The 24,797-nt window shown below is 47.4% G+C and overlaps 1 protein-coding gene across 5 annotated transcripts in view; it reads right to left on the reverse strand.

The window, feature by feature from the left end:
• Positions 1-2,238: 2,238 nt before the first annotated feature.
• The window catches only part of LOC144178520 (nephrin-like), a 329,358-nt gene continuing 306,799 nt past the window's right edge, over positions 2,239-24,797 (reverse strand). Inside the window, exons 16-23 of one of the 5 annotated variants that reach the window (XM_077706436.1) lie at positions 20,488-20,796; positions 19,560-19,850; positions 14,916-15,083; positions 14,651-14,680; positions 13,686-13,828; positions 12,003-12,114; positions 6,386-6,528; positions 2,239-4,564 (exon numbers count right to left, since the gene is read on the reverse strand). In XM_077706436.1, the coding sequence (XP_077562562.1) occupies positions 4,214-4,564; positions 6,386-6,528; positions 12,003-12,114; positions 13,686-13,828; positions 14,651-14,680; positions 14,916-15,083; positions 19,560-19,850; positions 20,488-20,796 (1,547 nt within the window). In that variant the 3' untranslated portion in view covers positions 2,239-4,213. Of the gene's footprint in view, positions 4,565-6,385; positions 6,532-12,002; positions 12,115-13,685; positions 13,829-14,650; positions 14,681-14,915; positions 15,084-19,559; positions 19,851-20,487; positions 20,797-24,797 lie in introns of all 5 variants that reach the window. The other 4 variants (XM_077706435.1, XM_077706439.1, XM_077706437.1 and 1 more) reach the window with 4 other exon arrangements.

The following is a 24,797-nucleotide window of genomic DNA, read 5'->3' on the forward strand; positions in this document are numbered from 1 at the left end:
TGATGTTTCACCGGAGAAGTTTTGTACGTACACGGAGCTTCCGGATTTTCCATTCGCTTCGCCATATAAAGCCTCGCTTTAAAACGACACCCAGAATCAAGCTAGAACAAACGGCTTGAACAGAGCAAAACGCGTAGCGAACAGGAGTAAACACAGGGATGTAGCACTTATTTCCGGTCTGCCCTTTACCCCTTCGTATTTTGGCGGTATTCCAGCTGGGAACTCCAACTGGTGCAATTGTTTCATTTGATGGTCAGGTTATTCCAACCGAGGTGGGCGAGTGAAGCGTGTGCACAGCAGGTTGAGAAATAAATGCTATAACATAATATTATTAGTTTTTATATCTTACTTGCAGGAGAGAAACAGGCATCGATAGAAGTAGACATAGTGCCAGGAGAACCGAAAATACGGGCTATTGTAAGCATTTCAGTGCTTACAGCCGTAACAATAGGAAGAACAAAACTAACGGCGAAACCCGCACCGCCAGCACGTGTAACCTAAAAACAGAAATAGTCGCGAGGAAATAACGTGTGTGGTTATTTTTTAAAGCCTCGTTCACATGGTATTTTGCCCCCGCATTCTTTGCAAGAACGGGTGAGCCCGGATGTGAAAACTTCTTTCTGACAGCTCACAAGTAGAAAGAGCAAGCTTCTAAGCAAATATCTTTACTTTTCTTAGTAGCGAAATGATGAGCATAAAATTTTGCGCTCAACCTACCGGGAGCGCGACGGTAGATATAAAAGTTATGGTGGGGGCTGTCTAAATGGGCGATTTTCTCAATATAACGAAAGGAGTACATCTGTCTGGAGAAACCCTTATTACACCCTTCAGTTCTCGTTTAGCGATGTATTTTGAAAAAAATCTTCCACCGTTTTTCTGTTTAGGCCTTTCAAAAATTTTAATGTTTTTTTTTTAATTTTATAGCCTTTTAGACGTCGAAGCGGGTGTGACAGTTCTGCTGAATTGTGTCTGTATCAGGTATGCGGGGGGCAATCGTGGACCACCGATCATATTTGTGTAAAATTTCATACGAATTGGCTCTTGGGTAGACTTGTTCGTAATACATTCAAAGTTTATGACTCTCAAACGAAAAACACGAATAGAGTTGCAGCGAAACTAACAAAGTCTAGGCTCCCAACCCTTATATTTTTCTTTTCTTGTCACGCAAAAATCGAACGAATAATCTTGGTGCCCTAGCATGCCGGAGCACGATAGTGAGGGGTCGCACTCACTAATTTTTCGACAGATGCAACCGCCACGCCAACGCAGTTTTGTGCAGCCTGCGTTTTGTTCCATGCTATGGCTAGGCTCCTGCCTTGCGAGTGTGATTACCTGTCGGGTATAATTGAGAGTGCCGGGAAGAAGAGTGCGGGCATACCCGAAGTTCAACGAGGTGAAGACATTTGCGATACGACATCCCACGGCCAGCTTTCCAGGCATTTCCGGCTAGGCGCAGGTATAGAGGTAATTTTTAAGCGGAGCTAATTAGCTCAGGTCAAACCAAGAAAATGGCGCGTTCCTGGTAGCGTCAGTCTGACCTTTGAGCTCAGCCGAGGTCAAGCCAGCGCCTTGTGTGATTGCGGAGTGAAGGCGTCTTATTGCTCGCTTATTCCAAGGGTAAGCTGTGGAGAGGGGGGTAGGGGGAAATAGTAAGGGTGCCTGCCCTCAGAAATGTATACAAGGAGGTGCTGGATGAAAAGAAGTTCACTGCGTCCGCGCCTACCAAGCAGTGACCCCGCCTTAAGAAAGACGACTATAATAAAGTTTTTCACCATCATCACCACCACCACCACCACTATCATCATCATCATCATCATCATCATCATCATCATCATCATCATCATCATCATCATAATCATCACCATATCATCATCATCGTTATCATCATCATCATCATCATCATCCGCGCCTGCAGCGGCAACTGCGCAGAGCAGCGTCTCTTTTTTGTCTTACGGTGCAATTGTGTGCGTGGTTACTGCGTGCTGTCGGCATGAAAACCGAGGTATCTCTAAACACACCTCGTTTAACTGCGTTAAACTTCTGCAAAGTCATACCTAAATTTTGTGTTCGGTCTACATCGTGTGCTGGAAAGCTTTGCTGGCCACGCATCTTCAGAGAGTGCAATACTCTTAATTTTGTGTTTGGTCTTCGCTCTTCGCATGATATCTTACGCTTACGCTTCCTTTTTTTTTTGTAAGAAAAGGGCAACAGAAAAAAAAGACAAAAAAAATGTAAGGACAAACCATTTATTCATGTGTATTGCTGTACATTTTCCGCCGTCGGTTGGCGGCTGCGGTGAGAGCGAACCGTTGCACTTCCCTTCACGGGCGGAAGTCACCCGCCGTATCGAGCTTCTCTGCGTTCAAACGAAGAAACACAACAAAACGCACACACAAAACAATTTTAAGCTTGTACATCCATGGCAGCTCACTCGTGCGACATAGAAATCGCAAGCATGTTGGTCCTTTGGTGATAGTCAGTAAGACTAGGCTTTGTAACGTTTTGGCCACGCCAGTGGCAGGGAGCTGCATGAAATCAGAAGAAAAAAAAACAAAGTGGTGAACCAGAACGCAGTAAATGGGAAACAAGGCCACCAGTGACTAAACACGATACAGTGCTGCCTCGTTAGTTCGATAACGCGCACTTTGAACGGGAATTCGAGAGACAGTATTAAGCAGTTCAATTTCGTTACCAACGGGATCACTCTGTACTTTTTCTTTGCCTTTTCTTTGAAAAAGCCGGCAGTTGCTCTTGTGGGGGAACAACATGATCCTCTTTCCTTGCAGCAATATAGAACGTCTTCGCTTTTTTTTCCTTTCGTGCATGGATGTTCCGGTGTGGCTTATTAGCGACAATTGTCTCTTTGGCCATCGGCTGTGACTAGACATGATGAGAAGATGTGGCTATGTCACTGTGTGGCTATGGGATGAGTGACAGCTCCATGGCATGCTTGCACCGAGTTATGTACACAATTCACACTGTCGTGCGTCCTTTCAGAACCATCGCAGCAATAAAAAAATGGGCCATACACTCGAAGAAAACTTAAATATTTGAGGGTAGCACAGCAAGAACTTTGATAAAGGAAGACTAAAAATCTGACAGCGGAGTGGCCTTTGAGGACGCGTTCGCAACTTAACTCGCATGCAACCGGAAAAAAAAGATCGCACCTGTGGGTCAAATTCATAGGTACCATAAATAAACACCAGTTAGCTTCTTGATGCCGCGTTGCGCTCGAAGAGGGCGAAATGAGTCCACGTTTCATCCTAGTTTCGAGCGCGCACAGATACATCCCACTCATTGTCCGACAGTCAGTCCAGAGTCGGACACTATAGAAATAAAAAGTTCGGATGCGAAGGGCGGCTTTCAAATCAAGTGAGTTCCGTACTGAATGTTACTAGATTGCATTAAGGCACGGTGGAAAGCTGTCGAGTTCGTCTGTACAAAGCTACTCCGCAGGTGACGGACTCGTAGACGATGCTTTCCCGGATGCACGACTTGAGCACAACAAACTGCAGCCGGCGCGAGGTGTCTTCCAGGCGCACAACAAAGTCACGGGCACGTGGAACTCACGTAAACGATTCTGTTGTCACCGGAAAACGAAACAGCGAAGCAGAGGACACACGTGAAAGGACACAAGCGACGACACTTTCACTTTCACGAGGAATTGTCAGCCAACTTCGAGGCTTCCCTGAAGACGGCGCGCTGTTTCTGTGGTCACTGCAGCCCGACGTTTTGAAGCTTATGACTTTGGGAGAAGATAAACTACACTGCCTTCTCCTCTCCTCCTCCAGGACCGCAGAAACGCTGGCGCAGCCGCGTTTTTCTCGCAAACCCGAATTCCTGCGAGTGACTGGGGCGCGGGAGCCACGTGACGTGACGAGTGGTTTGAATGTCTGCTTCAGTCACCGTAGTGTTGGCGGAAAAAACGGCTCTTTTCTTGCCGTTAAACTGTGGCAAAGGGGTGTCGACCGTCCGTGTACGCCCTCACACACTGCGTTCTGGGCGCTGTGAGATGACGCAGCTCCACAACTCCACTAGTGAAGGATGGCGCGGGGTTAGCGACTGTCGGCGCAGCGACGTTAGCACGGTCACCGGTTGGAGCAGCGGCGTTGATTAGTGGAAACGGCAACGGCTCACGCTTGGCTGAGCCGGGAGTGGTTGTCGATGGACTTGGCTAGCGTTTACCATGCCCACGCTAGACGGCGGTGGATCGTCAGACAAGATGGCCGTCCATTTCGTCGTGCGTGGCTGCGCCGTCCATGAGCGGGGGTCCGTAGCTGTGCATCGAGGCCAGAACCGGGGAGACGGGGACGCCGTTGGCGGACGAAGGACTGAACGTGCTCAGGATGGGTTGTCCCGCTGCCGCGTCGGACTGGTGGTGGTGGTGGTGAACGGCCACGGATGCCGGTCCGGACGGTGGCCCTCCGGCGACTGGAAACGATGCGTAGCGCTGCTGGTCCGCCTTGATGTTGTAGATGGCGTCCACGCCGCTAGCCGAGGTCCGGCCCGGTGGTGGGGGCGGGTGGCTGGACCCGACTCCCGCGACCTTTCCGTATCCCACGACCTGGGAAAGTAAGCACGCAAGCGTCATCTTCTCTGCCGGGCAGGAAATGCGCACATCGTTGCAACTATTGGCTGCGATGATTTTATTTGAGGCATAGCCTGCGTGTGTGTATGACGGTATGTCTCAATGAATGGCCGGAAAACGATCTCGAGCTCTTTTTTTCCCCTTGTCCGGAACTGGTCACCTTTGGCGGAAACGTTACCTTGATGAAAGGTTTTCGATGCATACGTTGCGGCGAATAACACGTCTTTCCGGAGTTTACCCCCTCCCAGCATTTCTGGCTTTTCTCGTTATTTATGTGACATCCTCTAAAATGTTAATTTACAAAATGAAATAGAAGTTATTGGCGAATAGAGGCGTTTTATCTTTGCGTGTATGTTCTTTAAACACATAAAATTGATATGCAATGCAGTACCGTTTTGCTCGGTTTAACTCAGTAGCATGGTACGGAAAACATTTCAGAAATAATTTTATAGGCTTGTGTGGGTGTATATGCATACGTTACACCGCATTTTGTATTTTGGCTTCATGGCGCTGTAATTTTAAAGCTGCACAGTTCTAGCAGGTTTATAAATGTAGTTGGTGGGACATGCTAAGCTAACTTCTTATGTGAGACATCGTCCATTGGCAGTTCCCGTATGTCACTAATATCCGCAGAATAAAACGGTCTGACTGCTGCACTTCCAAATGAGTGTGTCCTTGTGTGTACTGTGCGTAAGTTGGACACATAACGGTACTTATAAGTGATGCATCGCTATATTTGTCATTGCGCATCATCGCTGTTTTAGGTAAAATTTCCAGTTTAAAATTGAAAAACCTCTGTATTTTGAGTTTTTATTATTTTTGGTTGTAAGGTATAAAACACGTGTGCAAATATAACCAAGCTTTACTTGGCTGTATAATTATTCCGTTCATCGACTTAGTGATAATTACATAGATCGACGCACCCCAAATGAAGCGTGGCTAGAGGAGCGATACTACGCACATTTCAATCCTTGCTGTTTCGACCACAATAGAGTCACGTGAATTTCCTTTTCATTCATTTCATTCATTTCAAAGCTGGTGTAATCAATAAGACCACGAAAAGTAACAAACAACGTTCTGTGTGTTTAAATATGTATGGCAAATTGCTACGCTATTGTGTTGTTTGGGAACCCGGGTGTGCAGGCCGAGCCGGCTCCAGGGTCCCGGGCCAGGAGCTGGAGTTTGTTTTACCGCCAACCAATCGGCGTTACGGGTTGCGCGCAAGCATATTTGAGCTCCACCATAAAATCCTTGACGTCTCACCTCAACATTTTAAATATTTTTTAACACGACAGTGTTTTATTCCCGGATACACGAAGATTTCACATACGTCATATCCGTCTCGGAAGTGACGCTAGTACAACGGAGCGATCGGCATGTAAAGGGTGCACCCCTGCACACAGGGTCTTCTTGCGGAGAAGCAACCTTTAGTACTAAAGAGTACGTTACACTTCTGGTTGTTCGTTTTCGGGTTTTGTATTTCAACAGGAGAGTGTTCTATGCCGGAATACACCAAGATTTCAATGACGTCATATCCGTCACCGATATGACGTCAGTGCACCTTTGCGGAAGTGACCCGCCAGCACGACGTCGCTCGCCAAGTACACCCACAAGGCAGCCGCCGTCCCGCAAATCATGCTCAAATGCCGATTTCGCTGCACATTTCACTTTCGTGTTTTACCGATTCCTATGACAGAGGAATCAACCCCAGTTTTTCGAAGTGTTTTACGGTGGCCGATAGAGGTCTCTGCAAGGGCCTCGGCCGCCTCTACAGCTACGGGACAGGTGTGTACGCACCTTGTCTGCCGCTCCTCCGAGCTTCTGGTTGTAGGCGTTCCGCCGCAGGGCGTCGCTGTAGTACTCGTCCTCGCCCTCGTAGTGGACGCGGCGGTTGGGCAGCATCCTCCGATCGATGCTCCCGTTCCCCGCCGGCACCACCGCTGCTGAGCACGGACAGAGAAGAAAAGCGCGCTCTTGAACGCCACTGCCGGCACGATGCGCGCGACCGCGTACTAATTGCCGCACCGGCGGTCCGCTCGCTGGCGCGCGCGCTGTGGAAATGGAGCGAGAATGCACGCCAACACCACGCCCTTCGCAACGCAAATGGAGAAAATATAATTAACAAAGTAAATATAAAAAAAAAGTATTAAATAACGGAACCAGTGGCTTCTTTTTGTTTCATCCGACGATCATATTCGTGAATACTACCGAGAAAGAAAGAAATGAAGAAAGAAAGAAGGAAAGAGAGAACGAAAGGAAGAAAGGAAGGGAGCAAGAACCTCGGGCTTTTTTTTTTAATTTCCACGAAAAAAAAAAGGACGATATTGACAAGTATCGGACCTATAAAGCCGTTAAAGCACTTAGGAACTTATATTTTTAATTTTTGCGCTTTCTTTGCGCACTGTATTTGTATGTCAGAGCCTTGTCAATTGCCTTTTGCACTGACGATATTATGAAGCAAGTAATATAAAAATGAAACATTTTCATGCGGCCGGGTAGTGCAGCGGCTATGTTCTGTGTGAACCTATCGGAAGCACATAATTTCATTCATTGTATTACGTCATCCCTCCTACTGAAAGAAACGGTGGGGGAAAGATGGAAAACAACGCGCATCAAAGCCAGAAACAGCTGCAAAACGGTTTCTTAGAAAGTGCTGATGGTCAGTTTCAGTTTCTGTATCCGTGATCACGTGCATTGGCGAATACAGGAAACATCGTGCTCTAGGCCGAAAGTTTAAAAAGAGATGCGCTAGCAGCGGCCGAAATGCATTGTTTCGCAACCAACCGTGCAAGCATACTGTCCGTATCTTTAAGACTGGTGGAATGGCCGCCTTTTCAACCAGCCGCCGTGGAGATAAGGCGACCAATGTTCTTTTCGGCGTTCGTTGGCCCTCGACAGCGAGTACGACACGGCTATACAGCCAATGGGCGTCTCGCGAATGCCCCGGGGACAACTGTTTGTGCAGACAGCACGCTGGAGGACGTGCAGCCACCTCTCAGGGTTGAACGACGTGCATGGGCCAACCGTTAATATCAATCGCTATTGCACCGCAGCAGATTATGGTCCGATAAACTGTGGACACTGCTCGCGCATCTTATAAGCCTTTGACGCCGAAAGCAGGCGGAAGTAGAGAGAGAAGCGGAGACATTATATTTCGCGCAGGTCTGCTAGCCTAAACTGCGTTGGTTGCACCATGCCTCTCGCCAGGTAAGCTGCGCTTCTCAGAAATGGGTGAAACTGTCGGACATTACGGGAAGTTTGTGTAACACTTCGGTAGGCTTCAGAGTACTGGCACATATTTCTTGTGGTCGAGCTTCCCAGTGGTTGCGCTCGAAGCAATTGATTGCTTCATTCACTGATTGCTTGGTGAATACTTCAGCATGCCCTGCTGGTGGTTGGTGGCGTCCGTAGCAACGCGCGCCGTAGCGGCATACATTTCTACTCATAAACGGTTGCCCAATGTATTACGGCGTCCATGCGCTGTACTCTATGGGTATGTATAACTTCGCTGGAATAACAACAGGGGTATGCACCGGACGTTAGGCCTAACGTTTCAGCCTGAAAATTCAGTTTGACGTGAAATGAGTACTGTTCCCAACAGGTGCCGGTTAACGTCTTTAGGCCTCAAGGCGGGGGCGTTAGGCCTAACGCCGAGGACGTCGCATAACCGCTTCGTCTCCTCCCACTGGAGCGCTTAAACCTTTGTGCAAGCGAGTTATAAACTGGAAAATACGGAGGGCTTCGGCGAGCGAACGATTTTCTACATCCGTGAAATCGGCCGAGGTAGGCTAATAGTGCTTTTGCACTAAAGAAAAAAAAAGAAGGAAAAAAAAAAACTAGAAAGAATATTAACCGGCGTGCCCGCGTACATTATGATTGATGGATGAAGCGAAACAATCGAGTTTCACGGTGGTAAATCCGCGCACCGACCGCTAAATCGCGCACAGGCAGAGGGAATAAAAAAATAACAAAATAGCGGAGCGGTTAGGCAACGGCAACGTGAAGGTTGCCGATAGTACACCTCGATCAGCTTAATGCACGAAGACGAACAAAAGCCGTCCGAAACTGTGTCGGCACAATTTTTTTTTCGTTAAATTTCTCTCCGAAGCCACCATTACCTTTTTTGCTGTTCTTTTAGTTTCACTTTTTTCCTTCCTTGTTCACAAAATAGCCTGAGCGATCGGCAGTAAAACACAAAGCAGGCCCTCCAGCGAGTGCTGAGCTTTTAGTTTACGTTGTTTCAGTCGCACTTTGCGCCAGCGAAGAAATTGGCCACGAGTAGGGTGGAGGACGACGGGAAGGGAGGCGGTGGGGCAGTGAGCTTAGCTACCGCATCGTGCGCTACTAAGTGAACACGGCGTAAAGAGCGAGCGAACAGGAGAGGCAAAAACAAGGGAGGGAGGACGGAAGAAGAGGCGTCTGCGCTCTTCAGAGATCCTCCCACATTTCGTGTTCCACTTTGCGCTCGCTCTCTTTTGTTTGCTCGTTCCCGCTGCCGGCGTTCTTGTCGTTAGGCTTGTTCCCAGCGGGGCGCTTAATCACCGGGAAAAGGCCCCGTCGTCGTCGCCGCCGCCGCCGCCGCCACCCGGACAAAAATATGCAGATTAAAGCGCATTATGCTTTCCGGCCGGGAGGGAAATCAGAAGAGCGAGAAACGGGACGAGGAAGAGGAGGGAGCAGCTCCAAAACGCCTGCGGCCGCTCCGTCCGCCGATCTCTTCTTTTTCCACGACCGGTCATCACGCCATGCTAGCCAAGGATCGCTGACATGGCCTGTTACAGGAATGTCTCTCACAGCGCAAACAGTGCGGAGACGCAAAATGAAGAAACGAAAAAAAATTGGAGGGAGAGTGAGAGGAGGGCGAACGAGCCAAGGAAAAATGTGCGAACTTTATAAATAAATGGAGTGTGAAAGAGGCCCTAACCGCGTAAAGGGGGGGAAGGGATGAGTCGGAGGCTCTGGAGGACGACGTTTCACTCTCCCGAACTCGGGCTATTTTCGCGCAGTGGGCAGAAAACTCGGGGCGATCGTTTAGTTTTTCGGAGAGTTATGGCAGCACGCTACGAGGGAGGAAGTAATGCCGGCGCCGACGTGAACGGTGTCCTAACACGAATTGCAGCCGCCGTGTGGCTCCTTGGGCGCTCGGAGAAACGTAGTTTCTTTCCGCCCCTTACCTTCAATTTGCGGTGTGGTGAGCGCAGTTTAAACCTAGTGAAGCGGTTGTCGTGGCGGGAATAAGAGAAAGTTGTGAAAAGTGGTTTTGAAGTGCTTTCAGATATATATAGGCAATGCCCAGATAACTCTAGTCAAGACTCCTTTTGCGCTTTTATCGATCTGTACCGCAACTTCCGCAATGCAAACGCTCCAAAAAGAGCGGGGAAAGCTCGAGGCGAGTTAACTTTTGTTGCCTTAAGCGCGAGTCCGTTATTATAAAGAACGTTCGTAAACTACTGTGGCCCTCGGTTCGCACAAATCTGAATTTTATTCTGTGTAGTGATTTAAAAAAAAGGGTAAATAAAGAATGTGGCGTTGCTAAATAAGAAAAGGTGCCCTGTTTTAATTAGAAACGGAGAGGCTGCAACGGCGCAACTTGCAGCTTTTAACACTGTGGTACCCGCTAAATGTCGGTACGTTTAATGTTTTTTTAGGTCAGATTATAGGGGAAGATTACCTACCACAAAACAAACAGTACTTTTAGGATAACTGGGAAGCATTACACGTTGACGTCGCGACGGCGCTTAATTAGTCTTTCCCTTCAAAGCTGCCTTTTTCGAGACCATGCTCATTTTCGCAAACTGACATTTACCTACACCCCAGTTAAGGGTGGAAACCTGATACGTTTCTCTGTCGCTCACAAATAAAATCCGGTTTACCGTGCCGCTAAAAAATCAAAGTGTATGAAACGCGAAGAGGAGTTGACTCCTACGGTGGAAACGCGTGTCAAGTTGCCGATTGCGGCACTGTATCGTGTCAGCGCTGTCTTCATATCATAGCCGTACAACAGAAAAAATACCATAAGGTTACTTAGGTTCTGAGCAAGCAATCAAGTGAGCAAACGAGCGATCGATACAAGCAGCGGGACCTCAGAAAGTGGATGAGGCAGCCTGCAAGACACGAGCAGGCAAGCTCTACAAGCGAGCGAACACGTACTCGATCAAACGAGTGAACTATCAGGTGATGAGTGAAGTCACGCAAGGAAGATATTTTGAGTTAGCAATATGTTCGCACACGCGCGAGATTGTGTGTAGCCTGAAAATTTATTGCTCAAAGCAGTTGTTCATAGAGCGTTGCGTCGACCCTTCTCACGCAAATCTGAAAAATGCAAGCCCTTTTCGAGCGTGTGCGAACGCAACTTTCGTCGAATGGACAGTCTGTTTCCTTAACTCCTCCCAACACCCGCTCGTTTCAAAATGCGTTTTATCGGCTGTCTATCCTGCCGACATAGTTCGCATGCTTGGCGATGAATTTGCGCAGAAGTGTATCGGGAACAGTCTCGGTGCTCCCATCGACATGTCTTATTGCAGTTGTAGGTTTGAACATTCGTGGATAACTTGTCGCTCTACACTTCAGTAGTCTATGAGCTGTCTGCCAGAATATTAGGAAGATGAAATAAGCTGTACTTTGTCATCATACACGAGAATATTACAGCAGGACAAATGGAGTAATTCTTCAGGGGAACCAAAAAAAAAACGGTTCGTGTGAAGTTGAAGGGGCTTAGCACCAGATATTCGAACCCAAATCTGCCGTAACTATCTTTGAAAAATATGGTAGTTTGTACGCATCATTTGTTCCTCAGCGTGGAAGCGCGCCGCATTTGCAACTGGGACGTATGCAAGGCGTGGAGATATATTTTAGCGCTTGTTACCGAATGTACGGTACGTGTGCCGCACACATAAACAAGCTGAGGACGTCGCGCAGTTTTTAGCATCTTTAAGGAGGAGCCTAACAGGTGTCGTGATCACACTTAGATATATTTGTAAGTAAGCTGCAGTTATATCAGAGAACCGTTCGAAATTTTAAATTTTATCCCCAATTTTTAGCGTCAACAAAAACTGTTACACAGTGTACACGATTGATCCAAAACCACATTGAGTTGATACTTACAACGACATCGATGAGACTGAACGGTTATTCCTACTTATTAGTACCACCGACCAAGGATAAGACATATCCTCGGAATAGTCAAAGAGGTTGCATATATGTATTCACGTCTTGCTTTAAAAAGAGCTGCAAACACATCTCGCGTTCAGTGTGTTGTCGCTTTCCTGCCTGTTGCACATTGTGTAGTTCGCGCCAGCTGTGTCAATTCGCACGCGTCCCCTAAAAATAACTTAGTCCCTTGAAATTTGTTCGCACTAAGGCGCCCGACAAAGAAAGCCGTCGGCGTAAGCGCAGGGATAAGCGTACCACTCACCTTCATCGCCGTATCGGTTGTAGGGTGCGTAGTGCAGTGAGCCGTCGGGGACGTAGGTGTCGCTCGCCTGATCGATCAAGTACGTAGCCGCGGCGGGTTTGCTCGATTCCTCCTGGAGACACAAGACGACGCACGGTGAGAAAAACAAGCCTCACGCGACGACTCGAGGCAATCGCAGCGCCTCGGAGCAGTGATACCAGCGCTCACAGACACAAGCCGACGTACGTGTTTGCATTTCTTGAGCTGCGCACGCTATTCATTTCAGTCTTTCCTAGCGCACTCGCGTGTGTGCGCGCGTGAGCAGACGGATTCGTTCTCTCCGGGCTCCTTATGATAATTCATTTTGAGTCCCATGGTATACCTATTCAGCTCCGCAGAACAGCAAAAAACTGTGGTTGATTCCTCTGTCATAGAAATCGGTAAAACACGAAAGGGAAATGTGCAGCGGAATCTGCAGCTGAGCATGCTTCGCGGGTCGGCGGCTGTTTTGTGGGTGTGCTTGGAGAGCGACGTCTTGTTGACGGATCGCTTCGGCAAAGGTGTACTGGCGTCATTTCCGTGACGGATATGACATCAGTAAAATCTTGGTGTATCCCGGCATAAAACACTTTCGTGCTAAAATATAAAACCCGAAAACGAAAAACACTAAGTATAACGTACTCTTTAGTACTAAAGTCTGCTTCCCCGCAAGAACACCCTGTGTGCAGAAGTGCACCCTTTACAGGCCGCTTGCTTTGTTGTACTGGCGTCATTTCCGTGACAGATATGACGTCAGTGAAATCTTTGTGTATCCCGGAACAAAACACTTCCGTGTCAAAATTAGTGCCCTTCTCTAACACTTGCGGATCAGCGTTGGCACAACAGCCGCGAAACATACGCGTTCTTTCCTTCCTTTCTCTTTGGAGAAACATCAAATTCTACAGGCTCCATCTACTCGCAAATTCTTCCTGTTTTTGCGTACGTTTTATTGCCAATGTATATTTCTCGCTAAAAGGCAAGGTAGTGGAAAGACGCACTAAGTCATCGGCGCTTTTAGTTGTTCAGGTTAAAAAGTGCGAACCATATCAACCCGCTGGAAGGCACGAGCGAATGACGCTGGCAGTTCGCACAAAACGATGCCTGCAACGTGAAATATAAAATAAAAGGCAACGAGAATGCAACGACAAAGGAAGAACGAACAGCCGACTGCAGCGCTACTTGAGTCATTCGGCAGCGAAGTACATAAATGCAAATGTAATATCGCCACGGTGCCGCTCTGAAGAAAACAAAAAACATAAAATAGGCGTAGGACCTAGTTACAAGCTGAGTTTGCCCACGAAGTAGTTTTCGGCGCAGAACGAATTACAGCGACTCTGCGAGCGGCGAAATTATATTTTTGCCTGCTTAGCGCCGGGAAGCGGGAAACGAACATAGAAGTCGAAAGAAAAGAAGTGTTGAACAGGGTCCCGTAGTGATGACAGCTTGCTCCGCCTGTTGTTTGTATACGAAAGTGCGTTATAATCGCATTAAAGCGGAAGCTGGGATAGCGAGGCGCGTAGGCCTTGCTTTCTGAGCTGTGTCGGGTGAGGCGAGTGCGATTGCTGGCGCGTTCTAACCCAGCCGTGAACGTGAAGGGAGAAACGAAGCAAAAAGGGGATTGCTCCGTCTTCCCGGGAGCCGGGAGGAATGGAGTGACTCGCTCACCGAGTATTCAGCGCTGTGCTCATTGGAGTAAGCCTCGCTCTTCTCGGACGTGGAACTGACCGTCTCGCCGTTCATCGTCTCGTTGTAGCTGCTCGGCGCGTACATCTCGATCGTGGCCGTCTTGCTCGACTGGTCGCTCTCTTCTGGAAGCGCGCCGGTTCGCGAAAAAAAGAAAAAGAAAGAGAAGAACGCAGTCGAAAGAACATTAGGAGATGAACGAGAGCAACACGTGATCTCACTGCGAAGGAACGAGAGTCAAGTTAGTTTTCTTTATATAGGAACGGCAACTTTAGCGGAAAGAAACACAGAAAATAGTTTCAAGTTCATTGGTGGGACGCGAAACAGAGGGAAAAACTTAAAACCAATTTTTTTGTGGTTTATTCCAAACACTGCCGAGGTCAGTCAACTGCGGTTGCAAAAGTTATTCAATGATAAATGCACACGGGAATAAGCAAAGAAACAATAAGAGATGGGGAAACAAAGCGAATCCGGAGTTTCAAAAGCCCTACGGCGTGGCGCGATGAAACATGCGGGCAAAGCGGGTAAGAGAGAGATGTTATAAGCGGCGACCGCAGAAAACGTTAAGCTACTAGAGGAGTCAAGGACCTATTTACATGCGAGATAGCGTCGCTTTAATATATGTTCTATAGTTAGTACCGTTCAATTTATATCTCTCCACAACGAGCTCGCTCGCATGACAACCGTAGCGCAGGGCTCGCTTTAAATTTAGGCCGGGTATGGAACGCAAAGACCGGTTGAGATGTCGCAACCATCGGGTCCCCTTTGCGGCGAAATCTAACAGCGCCGAGTGTAACACATGCACGGGATGCAGGAAACGCGCCGGAGCGCCTCAATTTTAGTCGGTAGCGAAGGAAACGTATTTCATGCGGTCTGATGAATTTAGTCTCGGAGAAGTGGTTGGGGGGTCCGCTACGAGTGCGAGTGCAAATAGAAAGGCGACTTACTCTGGCAGAGTTTTGCGCAGCGCGATAGAACTATCCAGAAGAAGGCGGGGGGTGGCGGGCAAGCGAAGAAAAGAAAGGCAGCACAAGGACATTGCGTCAGGGCTTTACGTCAGAGCTCGACAAAGTGGGCGCAAAATTACAAGGGCCGCTCATATCTACGTACAGGTTCTTTCATTACAGCGTCGGGAAGGGTAAAAAAAAAAGGGGGGGGGGTACGTCGCAGAAACAAGAAAGTTGGGAAGTAAGAGGAGAACAACGGATGTACCTTCTTCCAGTCGCTTCTTCCTCCTTTTGCGCACGAAACAAATGACGAGGACGATGTTGAGAAATAGCAGCGACGTCCCCACGACGGAGACGCTTGTGATGATAATCTTGGGAATGTCAATCTTTGCCGGCGGCGGGATTTCCTGGGTGAGCGCAGGTGGGGCGTCGTCTGCAACGAGAAAGAGAGCGCTCCGATTGTTCGACGACGTCTTGCGATCGGGGCCAACCGCGAGGGAAGCCTTGAACTGGCAACGAAAAATTAGGGACGTTTGTTCCTTCCTTCCTGGGCTTCAAGTGTCTGTCATATATATATATATATATATATATATATATATATATATATATATATATATATATATATATATATATATATATATATATATATATATGTACACAGTGGACTCCTGTTAAGACGAACACTATCGTTACGACGAAAGACATTTTTGCTCTCTTGTAACGTCCACGATGCAAAAAACCTCCGCTCAGGAAATGAGGGGCTCGTTGAAAATAACACAGAAATAAGGATTGGCAGTCAAGAAAACCTCGGAAAGCAAAGGGGAGGATGTGGTAGGTCATTGAAACAGATAAAGAATTTGGAAAGAAAGAAAGTGGAGAAAAAATGCCCGCCAGGTGGGATCCAAACCCACGACCTCCAGAATACCGGTCTGGTGCCATATATATATATATATATATATATATATATATATATATATATATATATATATATACATACACACACGAGAGAGTAAGTAGACCCACGTATGAAAACGATGATTGAACTAACGTTTCGACCAGGGTCCGGTCTTCGTCAGAGTAAACTTCGGTAATTGAGCGCGCAGAATATATAGGCACGAAATGATAAAGGCTGACGAATAGTTTTGTCACTCTGCAGATACAAATCAACACACACAAGAAAAGAAAAAAAAAGAGCACACGTGGTGTTTGTACACGTGTGAATTAACATGAAGTTTTCAAATACAGAGCTTGTACGGAATATCGGATCGGGTCAAGGGGGATCAACACCTGCCCCTTTGAAACAAAATGATAACGTTCGGGGATTGCAGCTTAGCACTTTATACGCAAACACATCAGGAGCGGTATAGAGATATAAAAAAGCAAAGATGCCATCGTTACTGGAAACACTTCATATCGGTTCCGTAAGCGCAATCAAAGAAATCGGTAAAGCCGCATTAAAATTGGTGGCTCTGCTTCAACGGTTTCAATAGGGATAATGCAATGACGCCGGCACATATATATATATATATATATATATATATATATATATATATATATATATATATCAGGGTGTCGAACCGAAAAAAATACCGGTTCGGTTACGGTTCGGGTTCGGGTGAAATAATTTCGTTCCAGTTCAGTTCCGGTTCGACAAAATCACGTACCGAACCGGTTCGCGAACCGGTTCGGGAGCTTGAACCGGTTCGCGAACCGGTTCGATTAGTTGAATTATCACTAAAATTAGAAAAAAAAACATTTACTAGTTTAAAACGACCGTCAAATCAAAACACAAACTGACATTCAAAATGGTGCTGCTCCCCAAGGGCAGTGGCGCAATTGCAAAGGAAACTTTAAACAATTAGGAGATATTAGAAAACAGATGAAGTGGCGACGATTTACCACCTTCTTTATCGCTCAGACTTTCTGTTGTCCTAGCAACTATTCATAAAGCCAACGCCAAGAGATATGATGGTGGGATATATTTTCTGTCCTTTCCTTTTTTGTTGAAATCGCAATTGTCGCTATGCAATCGCCCATCACGCTAACCTTGAGGCCTTAAATTTAATCCTGCGTACGGGCGTGTTCAAATACCAGCGCTTAATAACAATGGCGCACATTTTTTATATTTGTAACAAAACAGAAAAATTCTACAACAGGCACATAAATACTACCAATGAATTAGATTATTTGGTAACCCTGAATAATTTGTTAGCTGTCACCTTATCGAATGTGTTAGCCACACTTTTCTTAAAAGTAAGCTTTAGTTACGCTCAGTCACTGCATTATTGCTCTGACCACTGCAATTCCTTTTGCGATACCGAAAGTGTGCATTACAATCAGTATGTCATCGTACCGCCTGAACCCCTACCATCGTTCCGTGTGCTACATTGCGGAATCTTATAACAGATAATGCGGTTACAAAATGAAAGGGAAATTTGACACGTGGAGCATGAGATGGGACTTTTTGGGTAGACGCTCTTTAATTCGTCCACAGCAGTACTCCCCTCCGGAACGAGTAGCAGTAGAAGCAATGTAGCGAGTTGGGCAAACGGCTTAGCAAACAGCTTAGCCACTGAGCAGCTCCTCCGGTCACACTTGTCAAGTATTAATAATTTGCAGGTGTCGGACCTTTTCAAGAAATTATGAAATGCAAAAAGTTTGCACACATCGGGTGTGAGCTTTCGCTGTTGCGCAGTGGAGCACTCCTGCAGCCTGATTTCTCCAATGAAGTCGCAGCTAGGGAAGGGCAAAGTCGTTTTATATCACCTGCAAGCTGCCGAGAATGACATTTCGTTTGGTCAGCTTGCACTACGCTCGCGCCTCCAGCAGCAACAGACCAATGCTACATTGGTGCTCATTCATTTCCCCTGTTGTTACATAAAGCGTGATAGTGTTCAATTGTCTGGAGGGGAAAGTGCGCGAGCAAGTACGAAGTTGATGGTACGGGAAAGAAAAAAAGGCCTGAATTGCATTGACTGTGCAATATCAACAACAGAGGGTCGAACCGTTTCGGCATGAACCGGTAACCGTTATTTCTTTTTCCGGTTCAGTTCCGGTTCGGGTTCAGCGTGCTCAAAAAATAACGGTTCGGGTTCAGTTCCGGAAAAAATACCGGTTCGGTTCCGGTTTTCGGTTCGGTTCGGTTCCGGTTCGACACCCTGATATATATATATATATATATATATATATATATATATATATATATATATATATATATATATATATATATATATATATATATATATATATATGATACATTCGCAATATGATACCCCCAAACGACAAACGTTTCACCTAAATTGAAGGTAAGGTTATTTTCGCGCAAAAGCGCTAGTAGGGGCCTTAATAACCCGCATTCGTAGATGGCGCTTGGTCGAGGTTGCATAATTGTCTTGGCGCAACGGCATCCTCGAATAGCTGTACGCTACAAAAAAAAAAAATGGAACATTCGGCTGGTTACTTTCAAAACTGCGCCGTGGGAAGTTTATAAATAAACACACACGAATTTTTTATAGTAGGGGCCCCCACGGCAGCTGACCTTTTTTTTCTGCCGTAATTAATTTTTATGTATTTGTCACCCAACGGCCCGAAATTAAGCACAGAAAAAAGAAGCAATTTAAGGTAATAAATATTAAGTAATTTCATGAAATGCGGTTTAAAAAACTACGAACGGGTCGGTAATTTCTTACTTTGTTCATTCCTCATGTAACTATTTTTTTTGTCCGTGAACTGGCGTGTAAACAAACGATTCTGTCGCAGAAAAGGCATTATTTGAAGGCAGTTTAGCATACTTTTAATTAGCCATGGTATGAAGCTTTGTTAACAATAATTATAAAAAGTTCTTTAGGGACAAATGGTATGGCTGAAAATACAGCATACACTTCGCTTCGCTAGCCACATCGCCAACTTTATACAGGGGGAGTCCTTTTTCCACGCGACAGTTTCACCATGACCGTAGCTGTGCTCGCCTATTATATAGGCACCCCAGGGTAGCGCGCGCCATCAATCTGAAGCGACTACTGTTATGGCTGCGACAACACGGTGGCGGGGCGCTAAACACCCGCAATATTTCATCATATCTCACTAGCAAGTTTTTAACCAACGCTTGATACATTCCGGTGATATCCTAGTGTGGAATTAATTCGACACGGGTACCCCTAACGATTGTTGTAGGCAGCGTGAAGCCCAAGATTTGTAATACTAGCAGTTTATAGATGTACCGTGACGGGCATCATAAGCGGGAACACGGAAACGCGTGACAGAACGGCCGGTGACGGCCTCGTGGAGTGGCTGCTGCGGCACCTGGCTAACGATGTCAGGATACCAGTTCCGCCATTTTGGGTTCAGTGCAGGCTAAGCCCTCATTCCCACAGCCGTTTTTACCCCCGTCACGTCACCGTCACGTCACCGTCACGTCACCGTCTTCCGTCATGGGCGCCGTTTTTCGGCCGATTTCTCGCCGAAAACGGTGCGACGGTGACGGGAGGCCGAGCTCTACGTTTCTGTCACGTCAACGTGACGGGACCACGCCCCGCGCTAAACCAGCTAATCAGAAAACAAATTTTTACGGCTAAATTTAGCGAAAAGTGAGCACAAACCCATTTTCTTTACTTTTAAGATTAAAACCGCTCAATTCTAGGCTAAACTGATCACTAGGCAGACGACCCTGTAATCTGACAGAGAGCTCCAGTACGAACGCTACTTGTTTACGTTTCCGTCGCGGTTTCTTGACGTGACGGTGCCGTGACGGGGAAGGTGACGGCTGTGTGAATGAGGGCTAAGGCTGTTAGGATTTGTCTTCCACTGGACATTGTAGCAGGCGCTCCTAAAGACCCCTCCGATAGCCGTCCCCGTGTACAACCCATTACAACCCGGCCTCGCGTGCGAGTGGACGGGAAGCGGCGCTCACCGGTCGTCTTTCCCTTGACGATGTCCTTGAGGTACTCCCCCTCTCCGTAGTCGTTGAACGCCATGATGCCCAGGGTGTACTCGGTGTCGTGGCGCAGCGCCCCCACGGTGTAGCTCGTGGCGTTGGAGAGGAGCACGTCCTGGTAGTGGTATCCCTCGCTGGACGCCGCCTGCCGGTACCGGATGCGGAAAGACTGCGGCAGGCCGCCGTCGAAGCCCGGCCGCCAGACCAGCGTCAGGCTGTTGTACGTGGCGTTGGTCACCTTCAGCTGCAGGGGAGGGTCTGGAGCGCCTGGTGGAAGAGGGGCGGGAGCCGCGAGACGACGAGTTTTTTAGATGCGACGGCATCTCATTCACTCGCCTTGCCCCTCCATACGGCGCTGTCCATCCACACCCCTCCCCCATTCTCCTCGCCGCGCGAGCTGCGCTCTCCGCCGCTCACCCCCTCTCCACTCCGATAGCGAACACTCTCTCGCGAGGGGCATTGGATTGGATTCGATTGGATTGGCTTGGATTTGGATTGGATTAAAGTGGCTTGTGTTGGATTGTGTTGCGTCATAGCCGCGCCACGTTGCGTCACAGCCGCGGCAGGGGGTTCACGGCACGTTTCACGCGATGGGAGAATCAACCTAACGGAAACAACAACGGAACCCCCTATGCGTCGCATCTACACAGGGGTTGCCGCGAGGGGAGGTGGGAGTAATTTTTTCCTCTGTCTCTGCGCCTTTGCTCCCCTACTTGTTTACCGCATTCCTTGGAATTTTATAACGCTTGCAAAGCTGGCAAAAGTGGACCTCGGGAACGTAAGGCAACACTAGGTACACATTAATGGTGATGGCGATGGTACCGCCGGTGTTCTCTAATGTCAGTGTTCTCTAAAGACCGACTCTATATTCGGGTAAAGATGACATCCAAGGATGTCCACTCACTGAGGGTGTCGAGATGCACCTTCGCGCTGTCGAAGCCGAGCTCGTTGCGGGCGACGCACTCGTAGTGTCCGTAGTCCGAGGAGCGGATCTGCTTCACGTGCAGCGTGCTCTCGAAGGTGATCAGGTCGACTTGGCGAACGGATACGTCGTACTTGTCCGGCTGCGACGACGCGGTGATCACGGCGCCCTCGCGGGACCAGGCGAACGTGGCGTTGGGCGCCGCTTGCGCTCGGCACACCAGCTCGGCCGTGCCGCCCTCGCGCCCTGCGGCCTTAAGCTGCGGGGGGCTCTGGTCGATCTCGGGGCGGACTGTCGGGAAAAACGAAAAGGAAATTGTTCTTTTTTAGTTTATTACCTTAGCTTTGATTTTCATTTAATTGAATGCGCTCTCTATTAAGATTTTCTACTAAGATTCAATGTTATCTCCTGGCCTGTCACTGAAAATAAGCGTTTGACTGTGAAATAATTACATTTAATTAACTATTCGAGCGCTAAATTGCACGCACACACACACGCATGCGCGCAAGCACACATATATATTAATGTACTGACGCTTTTAACTCTAGCGGAAGGACCGAGTGCCCCAAACTTACTTTATTCACCTTACCTTTCATACCTCACTTAAATCCCTAATTATACACAATTTTAGGCAGGATCATGATACCTTTCCGCCATTACCATTTATTTGTCCTGTTTTAACGTAACCAGAACGCATTAAGGACTGTCAGCGACACTGAATATAAGTGAAGTTGGAACAAGACGGCAGTAGAGAGAGCGTTAGCAAGAATGGCGCCGTTAGATGCACGCGCAGAGCGCGTAATTCTCAGCAGCGCCTGGTGGTACTGTCATGTCGTTTTTGTGCCTGAGTGATATATGTCAGGCCGGATTTAACAGAGGTAAGAACGAAGTTTAGACAACGCAATACGGCCGGCGTGGATTCGCGCCTTTACTCATTTAAACAACTCGCTCCGGGAACTATAGTTGCCAGCTCAACGGTTTAGAACCTCCGCTACTCGTCGCCGCTCGCATCTGCCTCCCTCATACACAGCCAGGGCAATATTTATTTGGTTGGGTTAGTTTTTTTCGTTTTTATTTCTTTCACGCGAGCCTTGCGCGGACGTCTGAATTTGATGGCGCTGGCGGCTTGGTAAAAGTACCCCGAACGATTTTTTTTTTCGTCCGCTTCTCGTTGCGGAAAGCTCAGTTTATAGCGAGCGCTGAGTTTGCTGTCTCTTTAGCGGATCGCCTTTTTATCGTTCTGACGAGGGACGAGTTGTCGTGCCAGTAAGAACCTCACCACCTGTTTCTGGCGTGCATTGCCCGATGCAGGTGTCTCTCGACCAAAGGAGAGAAGGTGCTCTTTATAAATTTTAGGCGCTCTTTGTAAGTTCTCGACTGATAGTTAAAAATAGCCTGTTTTATACACCACGAGCAGCATAGTCCTGGAGAGCGTATGTGCAAAGCTCCACCACAGTTGAGAGCAAAGGTTCTCAGGCAAAGAACGTAACAGACGAGTACAGGCGCTCGTCCGCGTTTGTCACGTTGTTGCGCGAAAATTTCTTGCGTTTAACTGTGTCGGATTATGGAATACAAACTAGCTCGGACCTATACGATATTACTGTACGTACAGTCGAAAGCTTTACGACAGTAAACACGGAAACGCGTGTCGCCCAGTACATACAGAGCGGTGTAGCGATGGGATAGCGAACTGTCGTAGTTCGTACATTTGGCGGATCCGCTCCCTGTCAACGGTTGATTGCGCGCTGTTGCCTGCTGCGTAGCTACGTTAGATATCTGGAAAAGATTGCAGAGAATACATGTGCCCATGAGTGGCTTTTTATCTAGCGGAAAACGGGGCGAACGCATTAAAACGTTTGGTTTTAGCTGCCCGCAGCCCGATTGGGTGATTAAAAATGTGTTATCCTCCGCGTCGTAACTAATGCAGCAGGCGGCCGCGCGATAAAGCGCTTTCAAGGAGTGCGCCCGCCAACCGCACAAACTGCGAGAGCACACCTGCCTCTCACCAGAGCGCTCTGCATGTATTGAGTGGCACGCGCTCCTTTTTTTTTTTTTTTTTTAACGCGCCGACGCAACGCAGGCGATGATGCGCGCCGTAGTGGAGGGCTCCGGATTAATTTTGACCACCTGGGGATCTTTATCGTGAGCCGAAATCTCGTACACACGGGCGTTTTTGCTTTTCGCCTCCATCAGAAAAGCGGCCGCCGCGGCCGGGAATCGAACCCGCGACCGGCACGCGCTCCTGGGTTCACTGTCATAAAGCTTTCGACTGTACAGTCAAAGACAAATGAAACACGAACGTGAAAGTATGAACCAAAACACACAAATAGCGTGATTTATTTCCATGGAAATCAAAATGACGCGTGGCTTAGTTACAAAAAGAGAGTTGAGAAATGTGGCTTTCCAAATATACCTACAGCGCGCCATTATTGAACCTCGACGGAAATTATTTCTTAATTTTGCGTGTTCCGGTTCATATTTTTGTGTTCGCATGTCATCTGTCTGTCCATGACTGTACAAGCCGATTTTCCTTTCAGCCTTGTGGCATAGGGGAATATGATTCAGAGCTAGTGCAGATTGCAGGATCAAGATTAGTCGCACGTATTTAGTCGTGAATAAATATTGCAGAAGTATACGTCCCAGAACGGACATCTTTTAGGAACTCCCTGCAAATGATGCAAACAAAATACGATTGAATATAGTTTAGTAATCGTAGTGATAATTAATTCGGTAAGTGTTTGGCATATATTCTAAGTTACGGAAGTCGAATTATACTACAACTGGAACTTGTTAAAGTATAAAGCTAGAAAAATACACAAACATTACCACGTGCGAAATACCAGGGAAAGTACTACAGGCTAACAATACAAGAAGTGGAGAGTGAAAGAAGCTAAGTACGCTATATTAAAGCGTACTTAGAGAAACTTTTCTACTCTCCTTCTGCTTGGTTCGGTCAACGCAAACACACCTCCCTCAATACCCGTTTACCTCTTTACATTGAGTAAGAATTGTTCGTACAGTTTATATCAATTTGCAGTCTATATACTTTTTCTTTTTTTGTTTCTTTGCTCGCGGGAATTTTCCAAGAATTTATCACGGCGTACGGCAGTCACACGTGTTGCGCTTCTGCTTACGTATCATAAAATCGTCTTCTTTTTCCGAGTGATATAATTTACCAAGGTAGGCAAACCGTTCGATGAGATGTTGGTAAGACCGAATCCCCGCTAACTAAAACAGAACATGATTACACCGGGTCAAATAAGCAACTCTCATGGCGATGACAAGCATCCGACAAACGCTGAAGAAGAATGACCAAACTAGAGATGAGTAGCGAATTGTGCTCTTCCCAACAGCCTTACGGCAAAATTATAGTCGGGCACATAAGTTTTGTCCTAAAAGTGATACCGCTTTTAAATTTCGCGCGAGTTATCATTACTTCCGCAGCAAGTTGTAAACTTAGAATGCCGTTCTTCGAGTTTGTATTATGTGTACAAAATATGCAGCTTCATTTATATACTACGCAAAAGTTAAAAAAGAAAAAAAAAGCGCGCCAATATACCGTGTGAAGGTGGTTGGAAAGCGAAGCAGTAAACGACACCCATCACGATTACCCATGCAACGTCACTTGAATTCACACACTTGGCTCTACAAGGTGTGAAACCAGAGGCACGCGAAATGCACATAACCACACCCTTTATTACTTCAAAGAGTTATTTTTGCTAAGGTTAAGTCAATGCATGTTGGGTGAATGGTGGTTGGTTGAGTTTATTGGTGAGGCACATGAGTGGAACCTCTTTTTTCATAAAAGGAAAAGAAGCTCAAACCCGGTATTAGCCGATCTCATTTCTCTTCCGCCTCTGGTGCCGCCGATGGAGGTTGGGAGATCGGCGGCAGAGACGGAGGAGAAGTGACATTCCATGCGTTGGTGTGAGCTTTAATTTTTATAACTCCTAGCGCATGCGTAAGGCGCGCACATGGCTGCTACACGTGCCGTGAGCGGAGCACACAGCGGTGCGAGAGGTCGAGTGTTGCTATCACGTGGCATTCAGCGAGAACGCAGGGGGTCAACCCGCAGATGTGCTCGGTGAGTGCACCGCCTGTCTCTCCCGTCTCCGCATCGGCTCATAGCTCAACAGGAAAGACAATGGCTTCTCGCTCCGTTTCTCTATTTGTTCCAGGTTTGATTCCTGGAGGTGCAGGTAACTTTTTTTATTTTTTCGCGGGAGTTTTCTGTTAACACCAACGGTTGCGACAGAAACCTTGGGGGGGGGGGGGGGGGTAGAGGTAGAAAG

This window comes from Haemaphysalis longicornis, unplaced genomic scaffold (assembly GCF_048455015.1).
Source record: "Haemaphysalis longicornis isolate Haplotype H1 unplaced genomic scaffold, Haemaphysalis longicornis Haplotype H1 scaffold_4, whole genome shotgun sequence".
In the NCBI taxonomy this organism is placed as follows: Eukaryota; Metazoa; Arthropoda; class Arachnida; order Ixodida; family Ixodidae; genus Haemaphysalis; species Haemaphysalis longicornis.